Source organism: Lynx rufus, unplaced genomic scaffold, assembly GCF_022079265.1.
Source record: "Lynx rufus isolate CCGP_SWC_20201006 ecotype Redwood Valley unplaced genomic scaffold, mLynRuf1.p SCAF_2, whole genome shotgun sequence".
NCBI lineage: Eukaryota > Metazoa > Chordata > Mammalia > Carnivora > Felidae > Lynx > Lynx rufus.
Window position 1 is genome coordinate 166,169,233 of NW_025814834.1, and position 26,056 is coordinate 166,195,288.

General features: G+C 40.6%; 1 protein-coding gene across 3 annotated transcripts in view; it reads left to right on the top strand.

The window, feature by feature from the left end:
• The window catches only part of WLS (Wnt ligand secretion mediator), a 102,450-nt gene that overhangs the window by 35,995 nt on the left and 40,399 nt on the right, over positions 1 to 26,056 (top strand). For all 3 annotated transcript variants that reach the window (XR_006962621.1, XM_047082559.1, XM_047082560.1), the window contains exon 2: positions 7,007 to 7,279. Coding sequence is in view for 2 of the 3 variants with exons in the window: in XM_047082559.1 (XP_046938515.1) it covers positions 7,007 to 7,279 (273 nt within the window). In the remaining variant the exon portion in view is untranslated. The remainder of the gene's footprint in view (positions 1 to 7,006; positions 7,280 to 26,056) is intronic.

A 26,056-nucleotide genomic window follows, 5' to 3' on the forward strand; every position in this document is an offset into this window, starting at 1 on the left:
TATTTTCTAATATCCAAAATCTTTTAGGAATGAGGTAGAAAATAAATAAATGACATAAAACACAGATAAATAAACCAAGCATTTGTATTTTTATGGGTGTGAAGAGCATGACAGCAGATTTTTAACTGTCACTAGATTTCAAGAGTTAGAGCAACCTCCTTGAGTCAGTAGAAGAAGGTATCTGCTAGCAATTATGTATACATTGTTTAAATCAGGGTGTATAGTTCTGTTTTCATTTCTGTCAGCTAATTGCTATGGTGAAAGTAAAATTCTCTGAAATATTTCTTAAATACATTTGGCCATTTTTACCTAAAATCATTACTTTTTCAAACTGAGGAGTTCTGATTATTAATGTTCATAAACATAACTTACCTTGTTTTTACATGCAGTTTTCTTTCTTTCTTTTTGTTTTTTAAGTTTATTTATTTATTTTGAGAGAGAGCCTGAGAGAGAACAAGCGGGGAAGGGGGGGCACAGAGAAGGAGAGACAGAATCCCAAGAAGGCTCTGCACCATCAGCCCGTAGCCCAATGCAGGGCTCAAACTCATGAACTGTGAGAGCATGACCTGAATTGAGATCAAGAGTCAGATGCTTAACCGACTGTGCCACCCAGGTGCCCCATGACTTACCCTTTTAACTGGTCTGTTCTGCACATTGCTTCCCCTTATAGCCCAAAGCAGATTAATCTTTAAATATCACCTTTGTTGCAGGAATATATTCTTCCTCTGGTTTAGGTGATCTAGACTTCAAAGGGGCTCCTGGAAGGCCCAGTTGCCAGGATAGAAGGCAGACCTTCTCCATTCCCTCCCCACCACCCTCCTCCTTTTCTTTCCAGGAGAGTTCATGGCTAGCCTCGTGGCTACCTACAGGACAGAGATGGTGTCTCAGAAAGAAAGAGCCCCCTAAATACAAACTCTCTGTTATTTGTGGATCTTTCTTTATTCTTCCTTACATCGCTCTGTAGAGTGGAGCAGAGCTGGTAGGGAGCAGAAGCCGAAGCACCCTAGTAGAAGGATGCCGCTAATTAGAGGAAGCACACAAAGTTAGGCTGATGCTACATTTTCAACTATCAAATGATCTTTTTATAAATTTTAATACTCAAACTCAGACATCTGCAGACTTACTATGATATGCTAGATATCCTGTGATCTGGCACAAGCTCTTCTTCAGTGTCTTCCCCACTTGGCTGTCCCCCTTTTCCCTCTGGCCAACTGACACGTGCTCTCTTTCAAGGCTAAGTCCAGGCCTCCTGAAGTAGTACCGCCAACCCCACCCCTCTTTACTGCTGGTGCATCCTGTGCAAACCTCTGTCCAAGCAAGTTTCAATCAGGATGTACTTCTCTGCCAACTTCTCAGCCTCCCACACTCAACTGTGAGCAACTCGGGGTCTGGGACTGTCATTTGACTCTATCTTTAGTTAGCACAATGCCCGCATAATAATGATATTCCTAGATAATTGCTAAAGGAACCTTCTTTACTTGTAATAAAGCAAAGAAAGAAATAGTCTGTGCTGGCTTAAACGGAGACCATGTGTCATGTTAGCATGTTGTTTTAATTTTATTTTAACTTTTCTAGGAGCCAACTAAGTCTTGTATCTCTGTCCAACTCTTTAATGACAGGTTCTGGAGGGAGTAGGGGCTAATGATTTGATGTTGACTCAACTTTGAGCATGATAGCGGTAGTGGTTGGCTAGATGGTAATTTGTAAACTGGACAGCCATTTGAGATGCTATAACAGGAAGCTGGCTGGAGTCAATGAATATTGTTCCAAAAGGAGTACAGGTTTAGTCATTGTTCACTTACATTTTTACTCAAGGTTATGTTGTAATGATGACTGGAATTTTTACCTCATTCTAGCGAATTCATTTCTCTTACCTCCCAAGTATCTTTCTGTTGCCCTTTCTCAGGTAATGTCAGGATAAATGTAGCATCCGAAATTATAATTACTTTTTACTGTAAATTATTTATTGCCCGTTAACCCCATCATTTGTACATTTCACATGGCTGGAAAGCTGATGTCTATTGGTTCACTGTAGCATCGAAGAGTACCTAGTGCAAAGTAGGTACTTAAGACATATTTGGTGAATGTAGTATGAACCTTTGTAATTTATGTTAATTGAAGAGCCACTGAATTTTCAAAGAAGCTTCAAGATGAGTTTGTGCAGTTTTTCACCACCTCGAGTTAGAAGTCTTATTGATTTCATATCCCTTTAAAATTAAATGTCATATAGTATCACATTTCACAATTCCTGTACTGTAGCAGAGAGGTGGAGGAGGCCAAAAATACTGGCAGTTGAAGTCCAGATAAGGAAAGAAAAAATGGCCCATATTTGACATAGTAAACGGAGCTGAACTCAAAACAGGTCAGAGTTTTCAATGAATAACTTGTGGTTTTATGACTTCTTTGCATGATCTAAATGCGGTCTTAAGCTACCACGAGTTAACCAATCCACAGTGCCTGGGCAAATTCACTTTTGGCCAGATTGCTCTGACTACTAAATTGCCCTGATGTTAAAGTAGCTTTTGGCCCATTTTTTTTTCTCCCCAAGTAAATGCTATGGATGGGTAGAGGGGACATTTATAATGTGTGCTGAGGCAGCTGGGTGATATTGCATTACTATCCTAGGAATACTGAGGAGTGGTTATTTTTAGCTTTCACCTGAGCAAACATGACTCAGTTTGTTGACCTGAATCCATCCAGCCCCTTCTTAAATATACAAACTCTATTAATCCTTAAACCACGCTAGTGACTAAGTAGGGCCTTCATTACATATACCTGTTAGTTGATTGTGGCTTCTTCAAAGGTTGCAGATAATTTCAACATCTTCCATTTTATTCTTTTCTCTTACAGTAATATCCTTCATACTTCTTTTTTTTTAATTTAAAGACAGAAAGTAAACTTTTTTTAAATTTTAGACACTGTTTTACGATGCATGTAGTCACAATTTTGTCTGTAGCTAGTGAAAACACTTTCTATTAGGTATTATCTTTGTTTTTAGTTCTCTGATAGGCTTTCTACCTAAAGAAACACCTGGGAATTCACTTTTAACTGTTGTAGGAGATTGTCCTAAGTTGTAAATATATTATTGCGAGAACATGAACTGTCCATGTTTGAATATCAGAATGTCTTTTTTACTTTCTCAAACAATACAAATATTTTGTGTTTTGAGCACTACTGGAAAAATTGAAGATGTTGAATTATCTTTAGGTATTTAAGGTATGTAAAAGGTTTTTGAGACTAGAGACTAGTCTCAAAATTTATTTATTCATGTGTAGAAAAATATTTGATTCCCATAGTATAACTTGAGATGCACTTGAGGCTTCTCCAAGTTCATTGCCATGAGATTTATGAAAATATTAGTATTCCTGGGATTTTTTTTCTTTATGCAAGATACACTAGACTAATGAAAGAATGAAAATAATTCAGGCCGCTACAAAGGCAGGCGTTCACTGTGTCCATTAAAAATGCAGCCTTTGTGCCCGTAAAGTGTTCAGCTTCTCTGTTATTAAGTTTGGAATGTGGTTTTGGAGCTTAGCTGAGGAACTCAGCTAGTTATTTTTCATTTTGGTCTAAGGAGGGAGAGACTTGTTTTTCAAAGTGGAGGGGGGAGGGAGGGAAGAAATTAAAAAAGGTTAGGTTCATTTTAGAAGAATCGAAGTTTTAAAATGTAGTAACTATTTTCTGCAGCAAATAGTCAGTTTGAGTATGTTAGCCAAAAATAGAATTCATGACTTTTGTCTCCCTGTTTATTTCTCCAGCCACATTAAAAAGCATTCAGTTAAATGTGCCATTTAGTTTTTCTAATGTCAGAGGGCTATTTGGCTGAGTCAGCATAACCAAAGTTTGATTGATTCATATTTCTAGTAAGCTAGAAGTCTGACTTTATGTGGATTACATGTAAAATGTCTTCGTGATACAGCTTTGTGTTTTATTTTTTATTTATTTTTAATTTTTTTTTAACGTTTTTATTTTTTGAGACAGAGAGAGACAGAGCATGAACGGGGGAGGGGCAGAGAGAGAGGGAGACACAGAATCAGAAACAGGCTCCAGGCTCTGAGCCATCAGCCCAGAGCCCAACTTGGGGCTCGAACTCACGGACCACGAGATCGTGACCTGAGCTGAAGTCGGACACTTAACCGACTGAGCCACCCAGGCGCCCCACAGCTTTGGGTTTTAAAGAAAACCTTCCCTTGCATGGATTTGTGGTGCTTCTGTGGTGTGCTGAAAGACTTTCAGCTAGAGTTCAGTTGTGCTGTGTTTCTGGGTAAGTTTTAGTAGACATTGCCCAACTCTCTGCAAACATAACATTTTACTACTCAAAATTTACCATTAGGACAGATATTTAGGGATAGAAAAATGTGTATTTGAGCATTAGAAGCAGGGCAAATATTAATAATGTACCCTTTTGCCTCCTAAGTGACTTTCCTCTTGCTTTACATATTTCTCTAGGTGTTATCTGATCTCTATTACAAAAGAAATGATTTCTGCTCCTAAAAGGTCTGAAAGTACAGTATGCCAATTATAATATGCACAGAATTAGACGTTTAAACTTGCATAATTTATAATGTTTTCCTTTCCCTGCTCATTTCCAGAGATAAGTTTTATAAATACATTTTAAAAATATATTGTAATACCAGGACCCACATGATGAAAACTGTGAAAATTATCAAAGAAATATAAACATGAACTCTAGTTAATGGAGAAGCAATCGTTGTTCTTGGATAGGAAAACTAAATGTTGAGAAAGGATGCCAATTCTGTCCACATTCATTTGTAGATTTAATGCAATTTCAGTCAAATCCCAGCGAAAGGATAAAAAGGATAAACTTGAATGGATTTGTGGAGGGGATTACCCTACCAGATACTGATACAAACCATCATTTTATTGGATTCAAAACAATGTTGTATTGAGCCATGATGTGACAGTCCAATACATGAAATAGAGCAGATTTTCCAAAAACATCTATTTGGTTTACATGAGATAAAGGCCGTATCCTAAATCAACAAGAAAGGAGAGTCTGTTCAGTAAAGAATAATTTAAATATTTAGAAAAAATAAAACTTAGAACCTCACTTCATCTTTTACATCAAAACAAATTTCATATGGACCAACTATTTAAATATTTAAGAAAAAAAGAAATTGTAAAAAAAATAACTAGAAATTAACAAAGGTGGCTGTTCATTGAATTTGGATATAAAGAAAGTCTAAGCACAAAATCATGAGAAAAAGCAAAACAGACATTCTACATAAAATCTGGAACTTCTCTAGATTTAAGTATGCCATAAACAAATTTAGACAGCAGATGGGAAAGTTAAGGTAAGTTACTAGCAAAAAATATTAGGCAAATAATTATTTATAGACAACCTTTATAAGCGAGGGGGATTTTGAGAAATTAAATTTGGTGTTATCATGTGACTGATTATTTTGCAAACACTGGTTGAAAATTTTTAATCATATAAAAATGTAATAGCTAATTTTTGTACTTTTCATGTGCTCAAACACTGTTCACAGTACATACTTTTCATGTTAACTCCTTTAATGTATACAATGACTCACAGAAGTACATATTATTGTTTTTAAAAACATTTTTTAATGTTTATTTATTTTTGACAGAGAGAGAGAGAGAGAGAGAGAGAGAGAGAGAGACAGAGACAGAGCATGAGCGGGGAAGGGGCAGAGAGAGAGGGAGACACAGACTCCGAAACAGGCTCCGGGCTCTGAGCTGTCAGCACAGAGCCTGACGCAGGGCTTGAACTCACAGACTGCAAGATGGTGACCTGAGTTGAAGTCGGACGCCCAACCGACTGAGCCACCCAAGTGCCCCAGAAGTACATACTATTGTTATTGCCATTTAAGAGATGAAAAAATACACATAGAGAGCTTTAGTAATTCACCCAAAAATTTCTTAGTGTGAATGAGTGGTGACACAGGTAGGAATTAGGGAATCAGGATGGGGCACCAGGCAGGTTGGCCTGGAGCTGGTGGTACTCACCACTGAACTACTCTGCTTCTTTAAGTGAATGAAAAGAAAAAGCTACAAACCTATGTATGTTGTGATCCTGTTTTATAGAAATATATGTTAATATGTATGTATTTTAAAGTCATATAATTCGTTTGTAATTTTTTATCTAATTACACACTCATAGAAAAGACAGTGTTTTGATATTTTTCCAACAGTGTTACTTCCCTCTAGTGGGATTTTGGGTGAATGTTGTTTTGAACTTTAAGATTTCTGTATATTTTACAGATTTTCTTTTATAATCACCTAACTGTTTTACAATCACAAAACAGTGTTTTGGTTTTTTTTTTTTTAATGTTACGTAGTTCAGGTGTGATGATGTCTATTGAAATGCACAGATCAAAAGCATGGCTTTTATATATCTCTGAAGTAGCAGTCAGTGTTTCAGTTTCTACCTCTGATAGGTACCATACTAAGTGAGGGCCTGAGGTCAACATAGTTCTCTCTCTCGATCAAAAGCAGGGTTAGAACTAAGGAGAATCTTAGAAACCTACTGTCTTGGTCAATCTTAGAAACTAACCATCTTGTTTCTCAGATGAGTGTCCTGAAACCACTAGATTTAACCAATTTACCCAAGATGAACTGACAGTAAGTTGTTCAACCAGGCTTCAGACGCAGGACTTCTGACTTCAGACACTGTGCTCTGTGAAGTCCCAGAACCCTCCAAGCCCTGAGGCCTGTGGGAACTGAAGCACAGTTGATTTTTGTGACATTTGTTTGGAGTAAGGAAGTAACGGAACCAAAGTGGTTACAAATACATTCTTTCAATAAAAGTGATGGTGATTGAAGACATAATGGGAAGGCTCTTAGAGATACTTTATGACACCTGTGGAGGTCACTGAAGGATCCTCACCTGGATTTGGGGGATCCCTAGATATTACTGATCCCAATTATAGAAGGCGATATAAAAATTGGGGACAAATGTTAGCCAAAAAAATGAGCACTTCAGTGGATGATTTTTTAAAATCAGAAAACATTTTCTTTTCAGCTCCAGGGCCCACGACGGCAGTGTCCTACATGTCAGTGAAATGTGTGGATGTCCGTAAAAACCATCACAAGACAAAATGGTTAATGCCTTGGGGACCCAACCAATGCGACAAGATCCGAGACATTGAGGAAGCAATTCCAAGGGAAATTGAAGCCAATGACATTGTGTTTTCTGTCCACATTCCCCTTCCCTCCATGGAGATGAGTCCTTGGTTCCAATTCATGCTGTTTATCCTGCAGCTGGACATTGCATTCAAGCTGAACAACCAAATCAGTAAGTGTTCTCTCTTATCCCTTTACTACTTTGGACATTTTTCCCTTCAGGTTCTTTCGGAGCCAGTTCTAATAACAGAAAATGAAAACATTAATAGCAGAAAATTACTGACTACTTGCTAGGCACTCTTCTGAATATCCTACTTTTACTAATCCGTTTCATATTCCTAGCAATTTTGTGAGATAAGTCTTATTATTTCATTTTACAGATAGAAACCTTGGGCATCAGTGAGGTTGCTTAAGGTCAGGTGAGAGAGTGGAAGGGCTAGGATTCAAACCCATGCAGCTTGGCTTCAAAGTCTTGCCCTAAACACCAAGCTTTCTCACCTTTCTAGTGTTAAGAAGGAACTCATCCCAGCAGAGAGATTTGAGGATTTCTTAAAGGTCCCATGTTGAGAAAAGCCATCATATTAGTCAAGATCCCTGTCAAAATGGGAATGTCAACCCATGAGCACCCATTTTCCCATAAAACTAGGGTTTTGTTTGTTTGTTTTTTTGTTTGTTGTGTGTGTGTGTATGTGTGTTAGCTTACTCAGTTGTGGTTCAAGACTCTGAGGACATGAGACATATACACATTGCATGAGCAGGAGATTACTGGATGATTTCTGGAAGACAGATCTATGTGTGGCATCTGAGAACAATATAGGGAAACTTAGGTTGAGAAGGAAGAAAACACTTTTTTTTAATGTTTTATTTATTTTTGAGAGAGAGAGAGAGAGAGCGTGCAAGTGAGGGAGATGCAGAGAGGGAGGGGACAGAGGATCTGATGCTGGGGCTTAAACTCACAAACCTTGAGATCATGACCTGAGCCGAAGTCGGGTACTCAAGCAACTGAGCCACCCAGGTGCCCCTAGGAAGAAAACATTTTTTACTGACACAGGATCCAGGGTGAGATGGAAAGAGGAAAAGGTGTGTTGGAGTCCTCTCTGCCTGAGGCATGTCCATGGATTAAAGCATCACTGTTTCCAATTCTTATTTTCCTGTATAGGCAATAATCTCAATATTTAATCATTAATTTCATTTTCTACAGGAGTTACCAATACATGTGCTTGATTGGCCTCTTATTGGGAACAAAAAGATATGCTAAGATGACTTTCCAGAATGGAGAGCATCTTCCATTCATTCAGTCTCTTACCCATTATTTCAAACTGTTGTGGAGTGCCTGCTACCACTAGGCATTGTGCTGATGGCTAGACATATGGATACGGATACAGATGAAGACACTGTCCTTTAAGGGGTTTATAGTCAAGTGGCAATGATGAGCAAATAAACAATCATTCTAGTATGATGTGCTACGGGCTGCAACCACGGTGTGCACAGGAGGCTGTGGAAATACAAAGAAAAGTCTTTAGAACGTGGAAAGGGAAGACTGCCTTGGCACACACGTACATGTGTGTATATACGTGCGTGTGTGTGTGTAGAAGTAAGCAAATAGATATTTAAAGTGAGTGTCAAAGAGTGAAAACCCAGATGAGGAGTTGGGGGTGAGGGTGGGGACAAATAGAACATTCAAGCTAGAAGGAATGGCTGATATGAAGGTCCAGATTTGCACAGCCTGAAGCATTCCGTGGTGTATTTTGTATTTCACATGTTCACATTCTCTTGCCTATTTGCCTTCTTCATTGTTTGTGTAACACATGTACTCATTCACTCATTCAAACTTCATTATGTCCCAACCGTATGTTAAACACTAAGTACTAAGGATACAAGACTGAACAAGAACATGTTCTTTTAAGGAGTTGGGAAAGACAGTGTTTGGGAAACATTTGACTTACCAAAAAGAAAGATATGTGCTACAATGAGAGGAATATGCAATGTTGTGACACTGTGATTTGTAAGAAATGTGTATTTGGTCATTCAGATCACCAAAATATACTTCTCATATATATTTGGTCTTTATCCAGTTCCTTGCTTACAGTTCCCACAACCCTTGGAATTTCCTGAGTGATAAGAACAATGGGAGCATCTTTTGTTATAATATTTGGTGCATCAATCCATAAAGGTGAAATGGGTGTCTTGTTCATAACAAGCCCCTTTCCACCACAACTGGGCTTATATACTGGGGTGACTTTTGGAAAGCACTAAGGGTGGGGGCTGGTTGCCAGGGGAACCAAGCATGAAAACTCTTGATTTTCAGGGAGGGGAGAGGAGCTGGAGGTCGACTCAGTCACCAATAGCCAAAGATTTAATGAGTCATGCCTATGTAATGAGACCTCCATAAAAACCCCAAAGGAAGGGATTTCAGAGAGCTCCCAGGTTGGGAAACCAGAACACCTCCTATGCTACCCTGCTGGGCCCCAAGGTTTATGAGGAAACAAGGAATTCCTTCCTTCCTTCCTTCCTTCCTTCCTTCCTTCCTTCCTTCCTTCCTTCCTTCCTTTTTAATGTTTGTTTATTTTTGAGAGCGATTGGGAGGAGCAGACAGAGACAGAGAATCTGAAGCGAGCTCTGCGCCGGGACTTGAACTCATGAACCATGAGATCATGACCTGAACCAAAGTAGGACACTCAACCCACTGAGACACCCAGGCGCCCCCAAGAAGGAATTTCACTAGGGACCTTGCCCCATGTAACTCTGATCCGGCTGTTGATTCATATCCTTTGTAATAAATTGGTAATCTAGTGAGTTAATGGGTTTTCTGAATTCTTTGAACTGCTCTAGCAGATTAAACCCAAGTAGGGTTTTGTGGGAACCTCTAATTTTATAGCCAGTTGGTCAGAAGTACAGGTAGCACCCTGGGCCTGAGATTGGCATGTAAAGCGGAAGGTGCTCTGTGGAACTGAGCCCTTACCCTTTGGGATTAGGTGCCATCTCCAGTTAGATAGTGTCAGAATTGAGTTGTGTTGTAGGACACTCTGCTGGTGTCAGAGAATTGTTGGATATGGGAGTACCCACTCCCAATACCCACACACAAACGCACGCGCGCACACACACACACACACACACACACACACACACACACCCTATTTGGTGATCAGAACCTATTATATATATGTTAACAACTTCACAAATGAATTACTTCCCAGAAAATATTAATCCTAAATATTAAAAATGCCTTCAGTGGTGAGGCTTTAACTTAAACATTTCTATATGTAAATGAATTTCAACGTCTTCTGTTTTTTTCTCTCTCAAGTATGTATTCTGCCTCCAAAATATATTTTATCTTCATCTAGAAAAAAGATTGTACTAAAGATTCTTACCTTAAAAAAATTGTTAAATTTCTTGTAACATGAGGGCTCATACCTGATGGGGGCAGACTAAAAAATTAAGATCAGCAACTAACAGCTCCTTCAATGAATGTATAAAGTAACTGACACCGTAGAGCCATCAAGAAAACCAGGTCAATAAAATACTTTTTTGGGGCAGTAGCTATAGGTGAGAGCTGTTAACTTTAATATGAGAAGGTTACATGTTAGGTTTGTGGGAATATTTTTTCCCTACATTTATTCTCTATACCTTTGTTTACGGACACTGAGGAAGGCATCAATTAAATAGTGATTACTTGTCTGCTTATAGAGAGATTTTTAATTGTAATAATATTTATAAGACGCTGGAGGTCTATGTTTTCCTCTGATCCTATGTTAACACATGAGACTGCTGTCTACTTTTTATATTTTATCATTAGTTTGGATGCCTTTCTGGCAGAAGCAGTAGGACAAGAAAGAAGGGATCAGGGGTGTGGTAAATAGGATCCTATTATATGTGAATGACTTCCTGCTTATCAGAGATTCAGCTGTAACAATATTACCTCAAATGTAAGAAGAAGTCAGGACCAATTCTATTTTTTTCTTTAAACTTTCTTAGGCAGCCGATGAAATGAGTTCCAGATTTCAAATAAGAGATTTTACCTATTTGATATGTAAAATTTTTCTCTATCTATCTAATAAACATACCTTTGAAGAATCTTTGAGCAGATAAAATAATCTAAGAATTATGTATTGTATTTTAATTTGAAAGGGAGAGCACCACTGGGGAAGAGGGAGTGTGGGGGGGGGGTGCGGGGAGAGAAAGAGAGAATATGAATATCTTAAGCAGGCTCCACACTCAGCATGGAGCCCGATGAGGGGTTCTATCCCATGACTGTGGTATCATGACCTGAGTTGAAATCAAGAGTCAGACATTCAACCAACTGAGCCACCCAGATGCCCTAAGAATTATATATTTTAAATGACGTTTAGTCATTTGATACTAAATGTATATTCTTTTCAGACTTTTCCATTTAAGGTAATACTGGTTTTAGCTAGAATTTGAGATCTTGACAAACCCTCAGAAACTGGAAAATATTGACTTACTCTTTAAAAGCTTGTCATTACGTAATCAGTTCTAAGATTCATCAGATTGATGCCTTCGGGGGGGGGGAGTGATGACATTCTAGGGAAATTTATAGTGACAAAAGTGGTTAGAGAATGTATATTATATTTGATTATTGACAAAGAAGATAGTCTATGTACCTTATGTAAAAAAGGTAATCCGTGTTTGAAAAAGCAACTTTAAACAGAACCCCTATTTTTCACCTTTTAAACATAAACATTTTACAACCTACAATTGTCCTTCAGTGATAAGTATGGAAAGCAGTAGGCGGTTCAGCTTTGAAGTGGTGATAGTTTTAAAACAACAGGCTGGGGGCGCCTGGGTGGCTCAGTGGGACTTTGGCTTAGGTCCTGATCTCATGGTTTGTGAGTTCAAGCTCCGCATCAGGCTCTATGCTGTCAGCTCGGAACCTGGAGCCTGCTTTGGATTCTGTGTCTCCCTCTCTCTCTGTCCCTTCCCCGCTCTCACTCTGTCTCCCTCTGTCTCAAAAATAAAGATTAAAGAAAAAAAATCAAAAAGAAAACCCAGGGGCGCCTGGGTGGCGCAGTCGGTTAAAGTCCGACTTCAGCCAGGTCACGATCTTGCGGTCCGTGAGTTCGAGCCCCGCGTCAGGCTCTGGGCTGATGGCTCAGAGCCTGGAGCCTGTTTCCGATTCTGTGTCTCCCTCTCTCTCTGCCCCTCCCCTGTTCATGCTCTGTCTCTCTCTGTCCCAAAAATAAATGTTGAAAAAAAAAATTAAAAAAAAAAATGTTAAAAAAAAAAAAAAAGAAAACCCAATACGCTGTAAGACCTGGGGAGGGGAGTCCCATTCAAGGGAATCTAGAGACCTATAGATGCTTGGAAACAGGAATAATTGACCTTTCAGTGAAATACCAATGATAAATTCCTAGCAGACCTATCTGTCAAAAATCTGTGATTGAGTTGTTGCTAACTTTTTTCTGAACCTTTCAAAGCCTTGGAATTAACCTGTTTGTCAGGGCACAAACATGGTGCTTCTGTAGAGTTGTAAGGGACACAGGACTTCAGTTTTTACCACATAGAGGAAATGGAGAGAGTATGAGTATACAAAAGGGTGTCCGAGAAAAGTCAGGTGAAACATCTGGTATCTGGATATATGGTTAATCACTGCAAACAATGAATGCTTATCTGTGTGATGGGCTTAGATTTTCTGTGACACCAAATTCTGTTATTTGAAAATATCCTCTAAAGTGGGTGTATCTCATTCTTTTTAAAGTGTATTATCGGGGCGCCTGGGTGGCGCAGTCGGTTAAGTGTCCGACTTCAGCCAGGTCACGATCTCACGGTCTGTGAGTTCGAGCCCCGCGTCAGGCTCTGGGCTGATGGCTCAGAGCCTGGAGCCTGTTTCCGATTCTGTGTCTCCCTCTCTCTCTGCCCCTCGCCCGATCATGCTCTGTCTCTCTCTGTCCCAAAAATAAATAAACGTTGAAAAAAAAAAATTTAAAAAAAAAAAAAAAAAAAAAATAAAGTGTATTATCAGTCACTCGATTTATGTATGCATTTGTGAAAGACAGGTTTGGATTGGCTAAGATGGTGCCCACTTGTTAAAAGGAATTTCACTCTACTGATTACAACTGCAAGTCACATACTTAGCATAACCTCAGACTCTCCATGGGGCTTCTTTTGAGGAACCTGGGTGCAGAGATCAAAGAAACTTTTTTTTTTTTGACATGCATCTACCACGCTTTCAAATCTACAGGCTGTTGAAGTAGAAGCACCGAGATTCATTGGCAGAGAGCCTTAAGATAGATTGATCTGTGTCGAGTACTAAATCTAGAATTTTAAGGGGTTTGAAAATTCCTTACACTGAAGAAATAATGGTAAATGCTGTGTGTTAAGAAAAGCCAGCACATCTATTCTGTTCTTAGGTAATGAAGTCATTGTCTTGCCTTGAGCCACTGCGATTGAGTGTTAAGTTTTATTTGCTTGTTTCATTACTGTAAATGACTGCATGAAATGATGGAATTATTTCTGTAACTGACAAGTGATTTTTCTTCTCTCAAACTGAAAACATTTCTATAAAAACATATTTCTAGTCAAAAAAATAATTAGAATGATAATATTACCCAGTTTTCAAGTTCAATAGCTGAGAGTTCTGCTTCACTTTTTACAAAGTGACTGTGCTCTTCCATTTGTACACCTGTTATGGAATGTTAGATAGACACCACACACAAAGACAATTAGAATAAAAGAACAATCTGTTGACTGTAAAAAACAGTCATGTTATCCAGAATGATTAGGGGTGAATTTATAGGAGGAAGAAAGTCTGTGAACTCATTCTTAGCCATTAGCAAGAATCTTGGTTCTTAAGTCTAGGTTTCCAGATGCCTTTTGGGAAGATTCCACAAAGAGAGCTTAATGGGGGAGAGGATTCCATATGCCATAGAACTACAACTGCTAATGATGGATGGAACCAGGCCATTGGTAAAATGGTATTCATGCGGCTGGAGTTCCGTGCTTTATCAGATAGTCTTTTTTAACAAAATATGTTGAAGCAACTACGGAGAAGAAATGTAATTCTACCCTCCCATTACTTTCAAAAAGAGACCGTATTTGAGTCATGACCATGTGACAGTCTCTGTTTTTAAGAAACATTTCTGATTGGATAATTTTTATTACAGGCTGGTGTCATCAATATTTTTCCAGTTACCTTTTATATTTCTTTACCTACCTTACTCAGAGTCAGTGTGAACAAAAATGACTTCAGATTTTCCCTCTGCCTTCTCCTCCCCAAAAAAGATAAACTGAAAAAGCTCAAAATACATCAAAAAGATCCAGGAGACTTAAATGTGGTGGGGTTTGAGGAGGTGGGTAAAAGATAGGGAGGTTATCAATATTTGAGATGAGCTTATGTGACCAGTTGGCTTTCTTCATGTGGAGTTCTGTGCCCCCTTAAAACCAAGGCAAGAACCTAGAATTTTCTAGTATGAATCAGCCTTAACTACTGACTTAGGATAGAAAGAAACTAAAATCACGGGAGAAGAATATATTTTGTTGATTAACCAGAACAGTAGAGATTAGGAACATCGTGTTTGTTTGCTTTCATTTATGGATTATCTTTCCCTTTGAGGGACTCTCTTCAGCCACAACTTTGGAATTAACCATTGTGAACAGGTTTATATTGGCAGGAACATGGGAACCTGTGACTTTGTTTTATTCGGGTGTGATTATTGGTAAGCTCATTACTTGGATAGCATCACTATAAACTCTCTGGATCTCCATTATCTGGCTCAAAGGTTTTGTGTTATGTATATCCAAGAGAAGAAATACAGCCTAGAAACAGAATTGGGCTCCTCTAAAACCTTCCCATGATTTTTAAATTAATGTTTATAGTTTGGTATATCCAGTCCCTCCTATTTCCTTCCGGTTATCCATTGGCTTGCGGGTCAATTTAACATTGGAAAGTAGATTGTATCAGGTTAGTTTCTAGTCATAACAAAACATACTCATCTATGGTTTGAATAATTTATAGTAATTGTTATTAAACCTCAGCTGTGTGATTGCAGACTTTGAGCACTGCAAGGAACGTAAAATGCTGCTAGTCTAGTAATCTTCAACCAAGAAGCCTTATGGGTGGACTTCAAGGGCCAGGGAAGCCCCCTGGTATTCTGTGTAAAACTCCAGTCATATTTATTGTATCTATTTTTAGACTAAGAGGGTTTGTGGCTTTTGTCAAGTTTTCAAGTTGGGTACTTGTCCCAGAAATGTTAAAGGACTAATCTTTTAATTTACTGGACGAAGAAACCTTACACCCTGAGATACTTGCCCACTGTAGCATAGCTGGCTGAATACAAAGCAGGATCTCCTAGTTGTACATCAACCATGTAGGTAGGTGGATGGTACACAGCAACAAGTACACAACTTATACAGGTCAGTGAGCCTTCTACCAAACAGCACCCAAATATTCTTGGACAGAAGTTGCACTGGTCTTTCTAAGATGGTGCATTTTCTATTTTTCTCTCTTAGATCTCCCAATCTGTAGTTCAGCGAATGTAGTGCAGTCTAGAATCTGTTTATAGTACCACAGCTGCAGATCACCCACGTGTCTGATTTCCTGCTCTGAGTTTAGAATATAAACGAGGAGATTCTCTTTGCATCCATAACAAGTATATCCTGGTTACTAAAATAAATCCTGGTGACATCAATGAAGAATGTGAATAGCAAAGCAGCTAGCAGCAACAGATTCCTTGATGGCACCCCCACTATATATAAGGTGTTTGGTTTTTTTTTCTTTTTTTTTTTAACCTCCTCTTCTGACTTTGGGTATTCTTGTCAGTATTTAAATGCCAGTCAGTCATCACATAGCTAATGTGAGGTTGTTTTCCCCAGAATCATACTTCAATTTTGGTTAACTTAAGAAAATATAAAGAAAAACGATTTTCTGGATTATGCTTTTCAAAACAAAAGTAAATTAGATGGGGGAAGGAAAATCCTCTGTTCAACAAAGCAGAATTCTACTTGCAAAAGTGCCAGGGACTCTACATTTGAAAAAAAAAAAAATTTCCCTTAATATCTACCCATTGTCTCCACACTGAGGCTAGATATGGTTCCAGTTCCTCTTTTGCTTTAGTAAATTAGTACTAATAGTGTTAGTTGGAGAGGTAGTAGTAATTCTTTAGAGCAAGAGGAGGTTCTGGTTTTTAAATTTTTGTGGTCGAGGTTATTTCCTAAAATAATTGTTCAAGGAATCTGTCTTTCCTGCCTTACCTGTTATTCATATTATGGCCATAAGGGAAGTTCAGACCTAACCTAACAAAGGTTATATCTTCTTTACAGGTAAGGTTTGGGGGAAGATTGAAAATATTGAAATTTTATATTTATTCTAATTTAAATATTTAAATTTAAATTTTTAAATATTCAAAATATTTAAATCCAGCATCTTAAAAAAAAAGTTGCTGCCACACAGTTGAAGTTGTCTCTTGAAGTATGGAGCAGCTTAACACTGGTAGTAATCAAGCAAAAGCTCGTTGGAGTGGAGAGAATCGTAATGGTGACCACAGTGATACTTTGGACTGGGTGGTGCTGATGGTTGTCTTTGTGGCCAGCCATTCGCTTTGGCTTCATACCATTTTCTTGCAGAACTAGCATATTTCCTGTCCCTCAGAGTGCGGGCTTCCACCACACCAGCTAAGTGGGCTGCTGGCCACACGACCAGCCCCCCAGCCGCAGCTGATTGGATTAGGATGGGCCCTCGACCTAAGGAGAGCAATCAGATTCTCTCTTGTGCAACATTGGGATTCAGTATTTCTAGGCCGACCTTTACTGACATCTAAATGAGAAGCCCTGAGGGCTCCCTGGGCAACCATCATTCACCACATGTATGGAGAAGCCACAGAGTGGGGAAAACCAGGTGCAAAGAGACAAGTGGAGGTGAAGGTCTATGGGGTGTAATTACAATCGACTACAAAAGATGACTTTCTTCCTCGTTCTAGTCCCTCAGGTTTGGTAGTGCTTTCTGCCCTCAAATTTCTTGAGATACCCTTGTTTCCATCCAGCTGATTTCTTTTCTTTTTTTTTTTTTTTAATTTTTTAATGTTTATTTATTTTTGAGAGAGAGAGAGAGCTGGGGAGGGGCAGAGAGAGAGGGAAACACAGAATCCAAAGCAGGCTCCACACTCTGAGCTGTCAGCACTGAGCCCGATGCGGTGCTCGAACCCACAAACTGTGAGATCGTGACCTGAGCCAAAGTCGGATGCTTAACTGACTGAGCCACCCAGGCTCCTTCCAGCTGATTTCTTTCTACCTAGTGCGGGTGAAATCCTGCTACCTGCAACCGAATCCTCTCTGATCAAGACAACGTTACTTTTATTTCATCTGATCATATCAACAGGTCCCTCTGGCAGAGTGAGGAAATTGACATATTCAGAGTCTTACAGCTGAGAAATAGAGGGGTTATAAGCAAAAATGATCTCTGGAGTCCAGTGCCTTGACCCCACCCCCAGTCTGTCTGTAGTGCTACGGAGCATCTCCCTGTTCTGAACAGGAAATTATACCAGATGACTCCTGAGGTCCTATCACTCCAGCTCTCTTTTGCTGCTAGTCCATGACTCACTTAAGATTCTTTTGCTTTATAAAAATCTTATGAGTATCCCTTCAGCATTATAAATAGGTGACTTCACAGACCCTCAAGTATGAACCATTTTTGAAGATGCCCCTCTGCTAGTGGGTGAGCTTAGTGTTGACATGAGTGAGTTTTCTAGTATTTTATTTTGTTATGTGTTTACCTTGCGTTCATTTCTAGTCCTTGGGTAGGCAGACAGGGTTGGTGTACTGGAAGTGTATTTTTAGTCTGACATTAAAAAATGTATCATAGACACCAACACAGGAAGCAGTTTTTAGGTGAGTCAGTGTATAAATAACCTCAAAGAGTTTTCATAAAAGGAAGGTCGATCTTTTAATTCAACAGTCCGGCTTCTGAGTCCCTCTTCCCAACTTCCTTCATTCATTGAGTGGTCATTTATTGGGCTTCTACTACGTGCTGGCATTTTTTGGACTTAGGATTTAAGATACAAAGTTAAGTCCTTATCCTTTATACTACAGTTTCAAAAAACCTCATGGCCCTTCTTTGTTACTTCTCTCTATCCTGCAAGACTGAATTTTGAAGGCAGGGACTGTATCTTGTTCATCTTTTTGTCTCCATACTTAGCATAGCCCCAGGCTGTGTAAATACTCAAGATGTACTCAGAATAACTAATTAGGAGCTCAGTCTAGTGCAGAGAGAAAGAAATTAAAAATTACACCAATGTGTTCAGTGCTAAGTGCCTAGAGTATTCCATAAACAAAGAAGGGGAAATGATTAACTTAACTGAGAAGGTAATTTTTTAACCAAGTCCTGAAGGGTGGAATCTTCAAGGAGATGTTGAAATTTGTGACTAATATATGATGGCAAAGAAACAGTCCAAGAGTAGCTGAATTTTGTTCTAGGAAACCAGAGTGTTTGGGCTAAATTCTTGACCTGACACTTACAAGTTTTGTGACACCTTTGATAAGTTAATGAACTTCCTTGTACTTCATTTTCTTCATCTATAAAATAGAGGTGTGTAATTGTAGTGCCACCCTTATAAGATTGTTTTAAGGATGAAACTAGCATAATACTTACGCAGCTTTTACATAGTAAGTGCTTGGTACATGGTCAATGCTCAGTAAAGTTGAGTTCTTATTATTCTTGGACTCAAGCAGAAAGGAGTGTGAGTTCTGGAGAGAACGTAGAAGCCCAGAAAGGAAGATAGCAGGGCTGAGTGTGCAATACAAGGACCTGGGTGGTTGCTGGCAATAGGCCTTTCATTACTTCAGGACAGTGGTTCTTAACTTTGGATCCAGGACCTTGACCTTCAGAGAAGAATGTGCATAAGTCCCATTGAGACATCTTGTATTCATGTTTCAACTGAACCCCCAGAGGTTATCCGTGAATCTTTAGGTAAGAGCTCCAACTTCATGATATTGGTGGACCCCATGAGTTTCAAATTACATGTTGATCAGTACTTAAGCAATCGGAGAACACCCTAAAATAGAAGATGTGGGAAATTTTCAGCATCCTTAGGAGAATATGCCCACGAGGCATGGTATAATTACATTTGACTGTAAATGTGTGTTAACATGTAAATTAAAATGTTTTGGAATAGGATAATAATTTAAGATGAGAGTAGAAGTGTATGGGACACAACCTCTCAAAGCTCTGCAGACTGAAACTATGGCAGTGACTTCTCCAGGGTCACCTCGTTAATAGGTGAGGAAGTCAGGGCCAAGATCCCTATTTTCCCACCATGAAATGCTGTGAAAGAACATGTATGTGAAGGACAGAGAGCCCATTTGTTAGCCTGGAGAAGAATTCATATTGGAGAGAAAAGATAAGCTCCTAAAAGACTGAGGGGGCAGTTAGTGAGTTGCATTGATGGCCAGGCAAAGAAATTTGGAGTTTGATCCTTAAGAAAAGGAATTTAAAATCACGTATCCAGTGCTGAAATAAAATGTGGAATTCAGGATTTGAGATTCGTAGCTTGTTCTTTGTATTATGCAGCAGCTGGAAATCGCATTTCTTTTTTTTTTTTTTCCATTTGGACTTCTCACACGGTGGTATTCCCGACGGGAGGGCATCTGTGAACTTTTTAATGGGAGAAGTCGTAAAGCTGGGTTAGGGCTGCTCGCTCGAGGCTGGCTGCCTTCGGAGGCAGGTAAAATCTGACTCCCCTTTTGCTTTTCAGCTACAGACACAGCCATCGCTGCCACCACCAGCTGAGTGACTCGGAATCTAGGGGTTGCCAGTAATTGTGGGTTTAAGTCACAGAGGAAAAAGATAAGAGAAGAGCAAGGCTGGTTTTTCCACAATTAAATGTTGCCTCTCGGGCTTCTCTGACGGCAGGAATCCAAGAGGTCAGGAACCACCAGCCATATTATTTTTCTCCCTGGCTGCCTGCCTTCATTTGTATCCCCTCCTCATTCATGGGAACGAAGAAAAGGTGGGTTGGAAATAAAAAGCTTGTTCTAGCCTACTTTTTCCTTTACGAAACTTGTCAGAAACAAAGCTTTCCCGTGAAACAGACGGAATCCCTTCTGCTAGCTGGCTAGTCCTGCTGGCAGCAAAAAGATATTTTGGGGTGAGGGGAGACAAACACTATTGAAATGTACTATTGTCCTTTTATAGTTATGATGGTTGTTTCTCGAGTACTGCCATGTACTCTGGGATTTTTGTATTTGCTACTGTTTAACTCTTACATTCGTCAGACTGGAGTTTTTATCCCTTGTCACTCTAACGCCTTTACAAGTGGCCTGAGGGCAGGGATTGTTTTATTGTTCTTTGTTTTTGCCACAATGCTGCAAGTGCAGAATGCAGCTCAGCAGCTGGTGGTGTGTTAGATTTCTACATTCGTGAAATGTTAGAACTAGATGGACCTTAGTTTGATCCAACTTCAGTAATTAATGAAAGAATACGATGCATAAAATACTCAAATGGTACAGCTATTAAGTGGCTTTACCTAGACCAAGAAACAGGGCTCCTAACTCAACTGATCTGTGACATAATGGCAAACAACTTGAGCTGTGGAGTCAGGCACGCTTGAGTTCATAGTTTGCCTCTCTCCCGCTCTAGCAGTATGATCACAGGCCTCATTTTCCTCGTGTTGAGACAGCAGATAATCAATCATCTGTGTCAGGCTGGCATGTATGTGTCTGAAAATGTTTACACATCTGAATATGTCTGCATGGAGTAGGCACTCAAAAGTTGGAGCTTTTAAAAATCGTTGTTTTATTTCTTTTGAAAATACGATACCTTCTTGGGGCACCTGGGTGGCTCAGTCAGTTAAGCCTCTGACTTCAGCTGAGGTCATGATCTTGCACTCTGTGAGTTCGGGCCCCATGTCGGGCTCTGTGCTGACAGCTCAGAGCCTGGAGCTTGCTTCGGATTCTGTGTCTCCTTCTCTCTCTGCCCCTCTGCCTCTCATGCTCTGTCTCTGTCCCTCTCTCTCTCAAAAATAAATAAACATTAAAAAATTAAAAATACAATACCTTCTTTATACAAAAACTCCCATTTCTATGGTCTCTTCAATATCAGAAAATATAGCCTAGTTCCTCTTGATGAGAACTTAAGAGAGAGAGCAGGTTAATATAGGGCTCTTAGGTGCATCCTGGAATGGACTAGAAATGAAAATTGTCACCCCCCCACCTCCACACAGGAAATAAGGGTCTCCCCTCTGTGCAAAGGACTTTGGTGGTTTGTTCAGCAGTTAGTAAAGGAGTGCCTGCCTGCTGAGCAAAGAACCTAGAGGTTGGGGTAGTGAGGGAACAAGTCAGCAGGCCCGGCTTGCCTCAGAGGTGATGGGAACATAAATGAGTATAAGTGATGTGATGAGAGGCAGGGAGGCCACGGGCTGCCCAGACTTTGTGTTGTAGAGGCAAAGGGGGTGCCAACAACACCTGAAGGGCAAGAGAAGTTATTTCAAAGGAGAGACTAAGGGAGATATCAGGAGGGAAAGAGAAGAAAAAGGAGCATGTTCCTGCAGGTGTCTTATATTGAGGGAGGGGCAGTGGAGGTCTTCTGGGGCTCAACCAAGGGTGGTTTTGATTTTGCTTCCTTCTTTCTCTTTCTCTCTCCCTGTCACGGACACATCACCTTCTCCCCCCCCCCCCCCTTGTGCTGTAAGGAGTCTGTCCATCTTCTGGAAGGCTGGGTGGCAGGCAGCCCAATATCGTCTCATTGCTGTTTGGAGCCTGAGTCTGGGGAAGGCCCTTGCTGATTGATCAAGGGTAGGCCCTCATCTGCAAATAGAGCCCCAAATCCTGAATTCCCCACACAAATCCTCTGTGTGAAGAACACTGGCCTGAATCCAGCAATAACACAGCTGTTGAAACAGCTTAGTCACCAGGGCAATGGAGGCAGTGCGGCAGGGGAATGCTGGGGTACAGTGCTCCGACATTTAGCTGGCTGGGAGCCCCCCTGAGAGCCAGTGCTGCAGAGAATCTGCTTCCCGCCCACAGGCATTCCCTTGTTTCTTTGAAGCGCAACCATAATCCCCTCCCTGGGGAGGCCAGAATGAGGAGAGAAACTAAAACATTCTAGGACCCAGAAGAGGAAAAGAAACGGTCACTCCTTTTAGACACCTGGTTTTTCCCTCTTAACGATCCTTGTTAATTTCTTGGATAACTTTTTTTTCTCTGCCCCAGGCTAGGCAGTATGATTTAGATGTGGTGGTAGGAGTGGGGAATGTGTTCATTTATCTTATCCAGAAAATGTAGTGACTTACTCAGCTTGTGGGTGTCCAGGTGATGCATGGAGAAGTTAAGAGGGCAAGTCTTGGCCCTTCTGCCTGATCTTGCTTGGATTCCTGTAGCAGCTTTGTCTGCCAGAGCTCTTGTCTGAAGGACTCTAGGCAGATCTGGGCAAAATACTTAGCTGATTTCATCAGGATTTGGGGAGGACTAATAAACTGCCACCAAGTGACCCCATTCCTCTTCCAGCTCTTTGAAGAGCTGACCTTTGTGTTTTCTCTTTATCCTGGACTACTTCTGCCCTGTTTGTTTTGGAAGTTGTTAAGTTAAATTAGCCATCCCTTTCCTTTCCTGGTTACTGTATGAGAATGCAGCTGTCAGTCTGTGAACTCTGCCATCTATTTTTAGATTCAGTGTGAATGAAGCTCTCTTCTCTAATTGCTTTCGGAGAGAAGGGGTGGGGGCGAGAGGAAGAGGCAGGTAGATTTCTGTAACCATCAAATCAGCTATTCTAAATGCTGTGTACGTTGACAGTGTCCTGGGGAGAAAGCAAAGAAGCCCACTGTGTGTTTTGCTCCCTTGGCTGTCAAGTTTGTTTTCTCTCCGCATTTATGTTGATTATGGTCAAATGGGAAAGAGCTATTGCCATGTTTGCTTTCCAGTGTTTTAACACTTGCCAGCTTGAATGGTTCTGATTTCTCAAGCATTCTTAGGCAAAGATCGGTTCATTGTTGAATTCAGATTACTTGGAAAACAGGGATGGTTCTTCTGGTGATAGTTTCTACGAGATTAGGTAATCTTAAGTATGCTGAGAGCTGTGTCAGTGCAGTGGGCCTGAGTTTTCTCTAGATCTCTCTATGCTAATGTCCCCACCCTCTCACACAGCTGCGGGGCCTCTTTGCGTAAACATCTTTCTAAACAAAATGCTACAGCATTCAGAGCAAGCTTCTTCCCTTTGTCATCAGACCCTTCCTGCTTGCCCTCCTTGCCCATTCTCTCCACTCCCATTCTCTGCCATATTGAGTTAGTTGATTTCTCAATTTCTCTGACTTCATGATATTGTTTATGCTTCCATGGCTTTTTATTCATGCAGTTCCCTCTGCCTGTAAATCTTTCTCTTCATTACCTAATGAACTCTTACTCATCCTGTAAGTTACAGTTAAACATCACCTCTTATGGATGAGGTGATCCGGAAGATTATGTATTCTGTGCTATATTCTTTGACCCCCTAGCCAGCACTCTTGACATCTTTGTACTGACGGTATACTTTATATTCTAATGTAGTACTAACCACATGTGATTATACTTATTTGTGTTTATGCCTGGCTTCCCTACGCTACTGTAAACAATTAAGAGCAAACTTCACATTTTATGTCTTTTTTTTTTTTTATCCCCCACTATTGTGCATGGAAACTAGCAGGTGCTTAAAAATATTTGGTGGAAGGAAAAAATGAATTGGATGGAATGGTCTACCTAGCATTAGGGGTTTCAGAGGTATATTGATTCCCTCTTGGCAGCACCGGGTATTATGGGTTCTCAGTTCCTCATGAACTTCCTTTCCAACTTGGCAAAGGAGGCTTGAGTAGATTACCAAAGACATGTCATGTCTTTGGTCAGTGAGTGCCGTACCTCAGTGAGTGCTGTACAGGTTTTCTTCTCTGGAATCTCTTGCAAGTAATCCCACCTATTCCCTTATCCCTACACACTTGGGATATAGACCTCAAAGGCCAACCCTTTTATTGCTTTGCTAATCATTAAACTCAGAGAAATTCTTTGGTTTCTAGCCCCTGAGGTTACATCTTGTTTCCTCCTTTGCCCCCACTAGCCCTCTCAGGCAGAATATTTATGCAGCTCCATATTATAATTTAGACAGACATGGAGAAAGGAGACACTACCTCCCTCAGGATGACTTCCCTTAAAAGCTCTCCTTTCACCCTGGGGAACAGGTACATTGTTCTTCAGTAGGACCATTGGGCCAACTTTGAGGAATCTTTCTGAGGGGTGTGTGTGTGCGTGTGTGTATGTGTACATGTATGCATATGTGTGGGAGTAGGAAAAGGGCAGCAGGCCCTGGGGAAAGAATGAATGCCACCAAAACAGAGCAAACTATAGACCACACATGTGGGGTATAGAAATGGTGGAGTAACAGAAGAAATTTTGGGTCATAGAAGTATTTGGAGAAAGAAGGGTGGTGTTAATTTGGCAGATACTTACTGAATGTCTATTCTGTAAAGACCTGGGTGATAAGAGTGGTGAAAGAGACTGAGGCAGTCCCTGGCTTTCGGGAACTTCTCCGTCTTCGTGGGAGGTGGGTAGGGAGAGAAACGGTCAGGTAGTTGGACTGTAGGAGGTTAAGTGTTACAGTGATGGATGCACAGGGTGCGAGGGCCACTTCTTCAAGTTTTAGTGAGCGAGGGAAGGCAGGATTAAGTCTATCAAATTTTAGAAGACGAACAGGAGTCTGCCATGAGTGGGGATGCAGAGTGCTATCCTCAGCTCAGAATAAAAGGAACCTTTTTCTAATTCATCCGCTCAGAGGCGACACCTTTTTAAAATTTGGGGTGCTGGCAGGGACCTTGAGTATAGCCAGTGTAGTTAACCTTGAATAGCAGCTAGCATTTACTGAGTGTTCGCTGTATGCCAGGGCCGTGCTCAGCAATTCATGTGCATTATCTCATTTAATCGTCCCAACTGTAGGAGATGGGCATTACCGCTGTCCTCATCTGTAGATAGAAGAGTTGGGTGACTTGCCCATCATTGCACAGGCACAAGTGGTCTAGGTGGGCTACAATTCCAGGCTGTCACCCATATTCCAAGGCTGGAGGCGGAGTGGCAGGCTACACTCAAGGTGACCTGCCACCTGGGTGACAGGAGTAGGGAAGAACTCCTAAAATATGAACCTAGAATACCAACCAGGGGCCAGAAATTAGCCTTTTATGCCATTCAGGGAGTTCCAGATCTTATTTTATTTATTTTATTTTTAGTTTTTTAAAAAAAAATTTTTTTTAATGTTTATTTATTTTTGAGACAGAGAGAGACAGAGAATGAATGGGGGAGGGGTAGAGAGAGAGGGAGACACAGAATCGGAAGCAGGCTCCAGGCTCTGAGCCATCAGCCCAGAGCCTGATGCGGGGCTCGAACTCACGAACCGTGAGATCGTGACCTGAGCTGAAGTCGGACGCTCAACCGACTGAGCCACCCAGGCGCCCCTATTTTTAGTTTTAAATGTTTATTTATTTGAGAGAGAGAGGACTCACAAGAGGGGGAGGGACGGAGAAAGGGAGACAGGGGACCCAAAGCAGGCTGTGCACTGTCAGCAGAGAGCCTGATGTGGGGCTCGAGCTCACAAACCATGAAATCATGACCTGAACTGAAGTCAGACACTTAACTGACTGAGCCACCAGGGTGCCTCAAGGAGTTTCAACTTTTAAACATTTTAAGGAGGACCATGTAAAGGCATTGAAAGTATTTCAGAAGTCATCTCCCTGGCTGTAGTGTGGAGAACAGACAGGAATGGGGCATGTGGTTGAGTTATTTAGGCCCGAGAGCATGGTGGCCTTGAGCAAGAGGAGTGACTGAGGAGAGAGAGGGGAATAAATCTGCAAGACTTGATGAGCAGATTGTGTACCAGCTTTGGTTGTTTGGCTTTCTGAACCATGGAAGTAGAGACCTCCAGTGGGAAGTGAGCCTGCAGGTTTGAAACTCCGGAGGGAAATCTGAACTTGAGAGGGGCTGGTGACACACCTCT